Consider the following 11,215-nt stretch of genomic DNA (forward strand, 5'->3'; position numbering starts at 1 on the left):
AAGTCTAGATAAAGAACAGACTGATCAATAAGGTAGTTTGTTGTGGGAATACAAAGATGTGCTTAGTGAAAAATCTGGAAAAGTAAAAAACTATGAATGTAGACTTAATCTAAAACCTCACAAACCATTTTTCATCAAACAATATGGAGTACCCATCTCAAAAAGAAAATCTGTGGACAAAGAACTACAAAAGATGGAAGAGTTGGAAGTAATTGAACGGTGCAATAGTGCATACAATAACCCATTGGTGGTAGTTTCCAAACGTGATGGTAGGGTAAGACTGAGCTCAATTCAGGACATTCAAACAAATACCTTGAGAGGGGAGCTGATCACCCTGAGAATGGTTCCAATGGCTCTGAGCACTATGGGACTCAACTGCTGAGGTCATTAGTCCCCTAGAACTTAGAACTAGTTAAACCTAACTAACCTAAGGACATCACACACATCCATGCCCGAAGCAGGATTCGAACCTGCGACCGTAGCAGTCGTGTGGTTCCGGACTGCGCGTCTAGAACCGCTAGACCATCACGGCCGGCCACCCTGAGAACATAGACAAGTTATTACATAAGTTTGAACATATTAAGTACATGTTTTGTTTAGACTTAACAGCAGGTTTCAATCAGGTACCATTTGAGATTCGGTCTAGAAAATATACTGCATTTTTGTATGGAGAAAGACGTTATTGCTGTTGTGTTGCACCATTTGACCTTAATGTATCAGTTGTAGAATTTATCGGGGCATTGGGGTTTGTTCTAGGAAAAGAACTGTTAAGCAAACTAACGTTTTATGTTGATGACATACTTGTAACAGAAAAGAGTTGGGAAGAATATATACGCTTGTTGGCTGAAGTGTGTTACAGATTGCGACAGGGATGCATGTCATCAAAACTAGAGAAGTACAAATTCGGAGTTAAACAGCTCAAAATTTTAGGCCATACCACCATCTCAGAAGAAATGATCTTACCTGATGAAGAAAAACTTGAAGCCATTGCAATGTTTCCTGCGCACAAGACTAAGAAACAACTTAAATCGTTCTATGGAATTTGTGGCTACTACCAGCAGATAGTCAGCAATCAAGCTTTAAATGCACCATGTTTGAACAACTTGTTGAAGAAGAACACCATTTGGGTATGGGACAGGAATTGTCAGGAAGCATTTGGCAACATCAAGAAACAGATTTGCAATAGTAAAATGTTATACAGACCTGATCTTACAGAGCCGTTTTTCATTATGACTGACTGCTGTGACTATGGAGTGGGAGCTCATTTGTTCCAAGAGAAGATTGTAGATGGTGTGATTGAGCATAAATCAATATCTTTTGCCAGTAGAACTTTACAAAAACATGAGAAATCATATACCATCACCAAAAAAAAGTATTGTTAACAGTCTATTGGGCTTTCACCAAATTCAAGAATTACTTATTAGGACCACAAGCAGTGGTATACACAGACTATTAGGCTTTGATCTACATACAAGAGTGTACTTTGCATCACAGCAGGATACCGAGGTGGGCACTTTTCCTTCTAGCAGTTCAACTATACAGTAAAGTATATAAAAGATGAAGAAAAACTAATTGCTGATGCTCTATCAAGATTGATAATGGGAGGCGAAGCTGAAAATAACAGTGATGAGTGTGAAAGGGAATATCGGATTATGTATCTAAAAGGGGTGAAACATGAGAATGAAATGAGGAAAATTTGTAATGACATCTGTAGATATCAGAGCCATGATTCCAACTAGAAGTTAGTTAAACGTTATCTGGGTAAGAGAGGATATGAGAAAGTAGAATGGTGCTATAAAGTGCACAAGGGTATACTTTTCAGAAGATACAGTGCAGACAGTGATACTTTGAGATCGTGTGGCCAGAGCAGTATACTGAAGTATTGATAAAGTATGTACACGAGAGTTTCAGACATTGTGGGACACTCAAATGTATCTAAAAGATCTAAGAAGATGTGTAGTTATACTCTGTAGAGCGTGTATTTGATTTTGTGGGTGGTTCTTTGAGAATTACAGGCATGGTCATGATTTTATGAATTAGTTAATGAGATATATTAATGGACAATGTTAAAGATGTATACTTGTTACTAAATGGACTAGTTGCAATGTGGCAAAAGACATTTTGTTATTACAAGATGGTGTGATGATGAACAGTGTGTGAGTTCATGTTTGATATGATAACGAGTTAAATGAGATCTGTGGGGTCAAATATACTGTATAGTGGAATATACTGAAATATTAATCAAAAGGAAACGATACATTTAGAAATTCACTTTGTTCATTGACTTTAATCTGTATACTGCTAAATCTTTGCAGTTTAGAGATGCTTGTTTTTGTGTGATTTTGTTTATAAATATGCTAATAGTATAGGATATTATGTGAACGATTTTGACATATTTATACCTGATGTGACCTTAATTGTAACCTGCATGAGTACCTTGAGTAAAGAGTTCATCCCTGTTCCTACCTAGAGAACTGTATCCAAGATCCTCACCTGACCTGGATGAAAAAATTAAAAACAGTAAAACTGATAGTGGACCGTGCTATTGCAGCATAGAGACTGCCAGAAAAAGAGGGGTTGCAGACACAAGATGGACAGCACAAAAGGACTGATGATTGTGAGCGGCCAATTCCCCAAGATGTGCAATATGAACCATTGACTGGAGTAACAGCTAAGAAAAGAAAATATTTTTGATTTTTTGGATTGTGTATATATATTGAGCAGCCATTCATATAAGTAATACTTGTATGAGTGGCTGGGAGGAGGGGGTGGGGGTGGGGGGGTTCGTATCGGTACAGTCTTCCCCAAGACACTAGTGAAGAGACTGATACAATCTTTTTTGTATGCATCTGGTTGGGTGGCTGTTGGATGAGTTTGTGCTTCGTAGGGACTTTTATGTACATCTTTCTATATATCATTCTCTCCAATTTGCTAAAACACCTGATATTCACTGTGATAGCATACAAATGTTCTGGAAGGATGTATCTTATTATGATTGTCAGAGGATTGTTGTCATTAACAATATTATGTACAGGTGCCGAGTTAAATGTTTAATCAAGAAATTGAAGTGTTAAATATTTGGTGGCAAATATTAAGAGGCTGTGGAAATGTTGACATAAGTGGCTGGCACCTCTAATCACCTTAATTGCAGTTGATGGGTGAGTTGACACAGAGAACCTCATTATCTTGAGAAACGGCTTGTAAGTTATTACCAAGTGATGTATTTTCATTTGTTATCTATTTTTATGTCATCCTCTGTAGCTAATATCCTTTGTAATTAGATTTCTCAATAACTCTCCAATTGTTTACATCACAAAATCCTATTTTCAGAATTTGAGGCCTTTTTTGTAAATTTTACGTATGTAGTTGGATGCAACATAAGATTTGTACTGTCATTGAATGTTAGTAACCAAATCCAAGCTGTAATTAATTACATAACTAAAATAATACTAGAGACATTACTGTAATTAAATTTCAGATCGATTTTCATATTTAAAACTAGTGATGGTATTATAGAAATTATGTTAATTAATATTGTATTTTACACCTTATTCGGCTGTAACATCAGTTTCTTTGCGTTTCGTAAATTTTAACTGCAACATGATAATTGTACAAAATTAATAATGGCTTATTTTGAAATTTCTTGTTAAAATTATATATAAAGTCATTTAGTCATTGAGTTGTTGTTTTGTCAGTCAGTCAAAGAGACCTGTGAAGTATGTCAGTTAGTGTTTTTGTTCCGATTATGAGTATGCAGTTCAGTTGTCAGTAAGTTTTGTGAAGTTGGAAACTATTATATTCTTTCATCAAATGAACTCCAAGCAATAGAAAGTTAAGTTAAATGTAACGTACCAAGCGGAACGTTATAGTTGTAAAAGCTCTCTTATAGCCCTCACCGTTCTGCAACCAGGAAGGGAGTCAGTGGTCGAATTAGTCGGCTCTGCATAGCAGGTCCACAACATCAGGAGAAAACAAGATGGCGACCGGGAAATCCAGAAAATAAGGTACATATTATTATAGGGAACGCATAAAGACTTGGCATCTCCCAATATGTCGATTACTTAAAATCAACTCACAACACGAGAAATTCTTCAGTATATCCTGTAATACTTCTTGGCTGTTACTGAGGACTGCAATCCTTCACCAAATCTTATCATTAACATTCTTTCACCCTCAATTTTTATTCCACTCCTGTAGCTATAAAAAAATGGTTCAAATGGTTCTGTGCACTATGGGACTTAACATCTGAGGTCATCAGCCCCCTAGAACTTAGAACTACTTAAATCTAACTAACCTAAGGACATCACACACATCCAAGCCAGAGGCAGGATTCGAACCTGCGACAGTAGCGGTCTCCTGTAGCTACATTTTATTTCCCTCTCTGCTTCTTAGACGCCGAGAAAAACTATATCCCCCTATTATGCCCTTTTTATTTCGAGCACTTCGTTCTTGACCTTCCATTCTTATTGTTTCTTCTTGCTTCTTATTCATATTGTACATTACCTGTCTTTCTCTATTGCCTATACCTACTTTTCTGAGAATTTCGAACGTCTTGCACCATTTTATATTGTTGAATGATTTTCTAGATCGACGAACGCTGTGATGGTGTCCTGATTTCTCTTAAGCCTCGTTTTCATTACCAAGATCTGTCTCTCTGGTATCTTTCTTTCTTTTCTAAAGTCATATAAGCAAAAAAAATTGATGATCACTTTGATAATGATCAGCGGGCCACTTCAAAGGTCACAGTTCGCTTCCGATGTGTGTAGCCACCAGCCACTTAACTAGAAATAAAATGCGTTTTCTCTATATTCTTCATCAAAGTTACCACTGATAAATTCATATGGCTACTAAGTAACAACTGGAAGTCACATCCACTTGAAACTTCCAGTAATATAATTACAACAACCAAAGTTGCCAGCATTGATGTAGTTTAATAGTAGTTCCAGATAAACACTATTGCTCAAAAGCATCTGCACTTTTATCAGTGGACATTAGTATGGTGTCTCTTTCCCCTTCGCCTTTATGACGGCTTGAAGTCTTTCAGTGCTGTGTATGAGGTGTGTGAGAAAAGTAATGAGACTTACAACAATGCAAGCGATCTGGCAACGCCCTATTGTTCTACTTGTACAGACCGGTGTGTTTATCCCTCCCAGATGCTCAGTCCGAGTTTGAGTTCTCTACAGTTATCATGTGATTTTTGAGAGCGTCATCAGTGAAGTTGTGTTTTTGTTGTGTGTTACAAAATGGAACAGCATAATGTTCAAGCTGGTGGAGGCTCTGTAATGGACTGGGGAGCGTGCAGTTAGAGTGATACCGGGACCCCTGATATGTCAAAATACGACTCTGACAGGTGACACATACGTAAGCGTCCTGTCTGATTACCGGCATCCATTCACGTCCATTGTGGATTTCGACGGACCTTGGCAATTCCAGCAGGACAATGCGCAACCCACCCGTCCAGAATAGCTACAGAATGGTTCCAGGAACATTCTTCTGAGTTTAAACACTTCCGCTGGCCACCAAACTCCCCAGACATGAACATTATTGAGCATATCTGGGACGACTTTCAAGCTGCTATTCAGAAGAGATCCACCCCCTCGTACTCCTTCGGTTTTGCGGACAACCCTGCAGTATTCATGGTGTCAATTCCCTGAAGCAACCACTTCAAACATTAGTCGTGTCCCAGCCACGCCGTGTTGCGGCACTACTTCGTGCTCGCGGGAGCCCTAAACAGTATTTGAGAGGTGTACCAGATTCTTTGGCTCTTTAGTGTTCTTTGTTGAGCCGACGTTCACAGGGAGAAACGGTTATCATATAATAAAGGGTATCAGAGCTCGCATCGAAGGACTGAAGTGTTCGTTTTTTTCTACGTGCTGTTCTAGAGTGGGATAACAGAGAATTATTGTGAAGGTGATCCAATGAACCCTCTCCCAAGCACTTAAGTCTGATTTGCAGGGTATCCATGCAAATGTAGATGTACGAGGGTAATCCCAAAAGTAAGGTCTCCTATTTTTTTAATAAGTACATACCTGTTTATTACTACAATGGTTTACATCAGTTTACAGCTTGAACATTTAGCTATTTTTCGACATAACCACCATTTCTGTCGATGCATTTTTGTAGACGCTGTGGCAGTTTTTTTGTGCCCATGTCATACCAGCTCGCCGCCATGCCATTCAGAAAGTTATGAACCTCTTCTTTCACCTCTTCGTCGGAGCTGAATCGCTTTCTGGCCAAGTGTTCTTTTAACCTAGGGAACAGGTGATAGTCACTGGGCGCCAAGACAGGACTACAAGGGTTGGTGGGTGATTATGTTCCACTGAAACTGTTGCAGGAGAGCCATGGGTTGCAGAACGACGTGTGGGCGAGAGTTGTCATGGAGAATGTGTACGCCCTTGCTCAACAATCCTCTTCTCCAGTTCTGTATAGCCCGTTTGAGTTTTTTCAGTCTCACAGTACCTGTCAGCATTAATTGTGGTCCCAGTGGGCATAAAGTCGACCAAGATTACCCCTTTTCGATCCCAAAAAAAACGGCTGTCATGACTTTACCGGCAGACTGTGTTTGTTTGAAATTCCGCGGCTTTGGTGAAGAAGGATGCCACCACTGGCGTGATTGTTGCTTGGTCTCAGGTGTAAAGTCGTATGCCCAGGTTTCGTTACCCGTGACAATTGAGTCCAGGAAGTTGTCCTGTTCGGCTGCAAGGCGGTGAAGAAATGCGCGGGAAGCATCTAGTCGTTGCCGCATGTGGTCCTCAGTCAGCATGCGTGGCACCCATCTTGCGCACACCTTCCGGTATTTCAATGTTTCCATTAAAACTCTGTGAGCGGTGCTTCGGGAAACCTGAGGAACCAACGTGCAGAGATCATCCAGGGTGATCCGCCGATATTCACGCATGCTTTGCTCAACCTCCAACACTGTCTCCTCAGAAACTGACGGTCTCCCGCTCCTTTGTTCGTCGTGAATTTCGGTCCGACCAGCTGCAAACTCTCTACACCACTTACGAACGTTTTTGACATCCATGCACGACTCACCATACACTTCCGTCAATTTGTTGTAACTGTGACAGGGAGGCGCGGGGTTGAAATGACGAAAAGCGCGGCGGGACCCACGGAGAGGCCCGCGAACAACAACACAACGGGAGGGGACGGACACGACCAACGAACGACAGAACGAACAACAGCAAGATCGAACAACGGAGTCATAAGGAAACCTAACAAACACGTTCACTCGTACACAGTACAAGAAAGTAAGTAGGCTGTCTAACGCGAGGCGATGTGTCCACAGACGTACGCGAGATTAGACTGGCTGGCTGAGCCTTTTTTTTTTTTTTTCCTTTACTCCCCCTGAAGGGGGCGGGCTGGCAGCAGCTTACTACGCCGCTCTTCAGCCTACAGAATTTGTTTTAAAAAGATGAAGATAATAAAAAATAACAGTTGGCGATAAAATCGGTGACTTAAAGGTAAAATGGCAGAAAATTCTGGAACTTAAAACATAAAACACAGGGTTGATGATGCTAAGAAAATACACAGGAAGCAGAAAAATAACAGACAGACAATTAAAAAACACGGCGACAGTCTGGTTTCTGTTCGCAAGAGATATAAAATGCACACCCAGCGACAGCATGATTTCTGTTCGCAAGACTGTGGAAAGACGCACAACACTGAACACTCACTTAAAGACGGCACTAAAAAGTTGGCACAAATATGACATACCACAGCCGAGAGCAGGTGGGGGGAAACTGGACAGATGATGGGAAAATAAAAAAGGGGGGAAGGAGAGGAAAAGTGAAGGGGGGAGGGGGAAAGGAGCCAACGGAGAATGAGGACCCATAAGAGGGGTGGGGGATGCTGAGCAGATTTGCCAGGGAGTTGGGAAGGCAGATTAGGGGAATACAAAAGGACTCAGGGGGGAGGGGGGAGAAGGAGATAGGGAGAGGTTGGGTGGGGAGAAAACACAGGATGGAAGCAGGGAGGAAGAGGGAGCCCAGGGAAAGGATGGAGGAAAGGAGGGGGGTGAGGATCAGCGTTGATAGGAGGGATAAATGGAGGGAGAGAGGGCATCATCCGGGAGGGGGAGTTGATAGAAGCCACCTTGGGAAAGGAGATGTAGGGTGTAGAGATGGAGGGTAGGGGGGACACAACAGTGAAGACGTGGCAGGGGGCGGGGATGGGAGAGGAGTGGAGCAACCAGAGGGTGAGGGGGTTAAAGGCGGCGGGAGGTGTAGAGGATGCAGATGTCTTCTAGGAATAGGAACAGATGGGGGAATGGAATGAGATCATAGAGGATCCGCGTGGGGGACGGGAGGCATATACAGAAGGCGAGGCGGAGTGCATGACGCTCAAGGATCTGGAGGGACTTATAGAATTTTGGGTGGGGGTCATATATCCAGGCAGGACTGGCATAACAGAGGATGGGATGGATTAATCATTTGTAGATGTGGAGGATGGTAGAGGGGTGCAACCCCCATGTCCGGCCAGAGAGGAGTTTGAGGAGTTGGAGGCGGTTGTGGGCTTTGGATTGGATGAAGCGGAGATGAGGGATCCAGGTGAGGTGACGGTCAATGGTGAGGCCAAGGTAGGTGAGGGTGGGGGTGAGGCGGACAGGATGGGCGCAGACAGTAAGGGAGAAATCTAGGAGCCAGAAGGAACGAGTGGTACGACCTACGATGATTCCCTGGGTCTTGGAAGGATTGATTTTCAGGAGCCACTGGTTACACCATGCAGCAAAAAGGTCAAGGTGATTCTGGAGAAGGCGTTGGGACCGTTGGAGGGTAGGAGCGAGGGTGAGGAATGCAGTGTCATCAGCATATTGCAAGAGGTGTACTGTGGGGGGGGGGGGGGGTTTGGGGCATATCTGCCGTGTACAGGAGGTAGAGGAGAGGGGAGAGGACAGAGCCCTGGGGCACACCTGCAGAGGGGTAGAAGGTGTGGGAATTGGCATTATGGATGGTAACATAGGAGGGGCGGTGAGAGAGGAAGGAGGCCATCAGACGGATGTAGTTGATAGAAGGGGCGTAGTTTAAACAGGAGACCGGGATGCCAGACATGGTCGTAGACCTTTTCGAGGTCAAGGGAGAGAAAAAGGGCGGAGCGACGGGAGTTAAGCTGGAGGGAGAGGAGATGAGTGAGGCGGAGGAGTTAGTCATCAGCAGAGAAGGAAGGTAGAAAGCCACATTGGCTGGCTGAGCGAGAGGCAGGCGCTTAAGTACTCTATCGGGGACGCCGCTATTGGCCGTTGGAACCACGTGTTCCACTGTGGCGCACTCACACTAAAAGCGGGCCAGGAGGCATGCGCCGCCACAGCTTACGGCGCGATGGTGCAGAGACCTTTAGGGGTCTTCGACGTCCATGACGTCTGGCGCGGATTCAAATTCTGCGGCGCACTACCAGAAATTGAAGACGGATTTCAATCGGCATAGTGCCCTTTGTGTTCAAAAATAGAATACCTGCGCGCAATTCGCACTTGGCGGTTACATCCAACAAGAGCTTATAAAGGCACATTTGCATGCCGTGCGTGAGTTTCCTCGGAAACGCGAAATCTTAATTAAATCTGACAAATAAATAAAGCCTAAGGCACAGAACTGCAGTGCTATGCCGCTGATAAAACAAAATACATTTACGACACTCTTATGTTTCATTAACAAGAAGTAGATCTGGTAGAATAGCTGGTGCAGGAAGCACGTATATTTTATTAACTGACACACCGCCATATTTGATGTTATATAAGAACACTGCGAGTTTCAATCTCACTAGGCACTCTACTCTGTAAAGATTCTATATTTATGAAAGTAAGCTGAATTATTTAACTGTAGGCTTATTCGTTGAATATATCTGATTTAACTAACTGTGTAAACTTTTTTATGTTTAGTAGACAGTCACCTCTGTACGACGTATTGACATGGCTGGCAAATCATTCTAATATTGGGATTTTGAGTCCGCACCTACCGCAGCAGTCTTTGGAAACGATTTAAATACGAAGTCCGGTTATTTGGGTCTTATTTCACGGTCAACTATGAATAACATTGCATTTACCAAAAAGCCATTGTCAAGCGTCTGACACCAAATAATTAAACGTCCACGTTCCAGATAAGCAAATATTAATTACAACCAATCACTATCATACATATACAATAATTAATATTATATTTTATTTTTTATTTATTTATTTTATATGCTCCATTCTCAACGGGTGCCAAGCCACGACTGAGCGCCTCAGCATGGCGTGCGCATGTTTACATACAGCGCGTAAGCGCTCTTCATAACAGTGTGACCAACTGGCACACAAACAGAGTTCTGTACTTATAAAAAGTTAGGAGACCTTGCTTTTGAAATTACCCTCGTAGATTTAGGTAGTGCACAAAGGAGTTACCAGTCTTCCTCTTAATGTTTGCGACCTACATCTTAATTATCTAACAGTAGTACAAAATTTAAAAAACATCAATTCTTGTTTTTTGTGTGTCGTTTTTATTGAACAAGTTACTACAAAACGATTGTCTGCTATAATTTGTGTAACGTGGAGTGAAAATGTACGCAATCGAATTGCTTACATCGTTCTTAGCGGAGGCAGAGAGAATATTTGCGGGAAATAATGAACTTGTTGCCCTAAGTCGAGATCCCAGCCCTCGTCTGCTGCGACTCACTTTAAGCCCCACCCACTACTCTTCACTGCGGCGTCTTCGCGCCCGATTTTCCCGCCGGCGCCGGCGTCGTTGACGGCGACGGCGATGGCGGAGGCGGTTGACGAACTGGAGGCGGCGGCGGAGGCGGCGGATGTCTTCGAGGAGGCAGTCGACGCGCCGGTGGAGACGGCGCAAGCTGCGTCGGAAGCGCCGGTTCCGGTTCCCGCCACGGCGGCGCGGGGCGCTGCGATCGCCGCGCGCGCGACTGCAGCGGCCGAGGCACGCTTCGCACAGCGCCGGCCCCACGGGCTGGTCAACTGCTGCGACACGAGCAGGTCTGAGGTGTCCGACATCAGAAATCACCTCGAAGAAAACGACCAGTCGGATTAAAGAAAGATAACGAAGCAGTTCAGAGGCTTCTGCTAGACTTTTTTTGTACCATGAGGTTCGATCAGCGTGCAAGGGTTATGGAGAAGCTTCGTGAACTCAAATGGGACGACGATTTCTTTTCACGAAACACTACTGAGAATGTTAAGATAGCCGGTATTTAAAGCTGACTGCAGAAAGACTCTATTGCCACTAACAAGGGAATCTTC

General features: G+C 43.3%; 1 protein-coding gene across 1 annotated transcript in view; it reads right to left on the reverse strand.

Annotated features, from left to right (window-relative positions):
- The window catches only part of LOC124778919, a 91,913-nt gene extending 80,941 nt beyond the window's left edge, over nt 1-10,972 (reverse strand). Inside the window, exon 1 of the mRNA XM_047253675.1 lies at nt 10,641-10,972. Within this exon, the coding sequence (XP_047109631.1) occupies nt 10,641-10,972 (332 nt within the window). The remainder of the gene's footprint in view (nt 1-10,640) is intronic.
- Between the last annotated feature and the right edge of the window lie 243 nt (nt 10,973-11,215).

This window comes from Schistocerca piceifrons, chromosome 1 (genome assembly GCF_021461385.2).
Source record: "Schistocerca piceifrons isolate TAMUIC-IGC-003096 chromosome 1, iqSchPice1.1, whole genome shotgun sequence".
NCBI classification, from domain to species: domain Eukaryota; kingdom Metazoa; phylum Arthropoda; class Insecta; order Orthoptera; family Acrididae; genus Schistocerca; species Schistocerca piceifrons.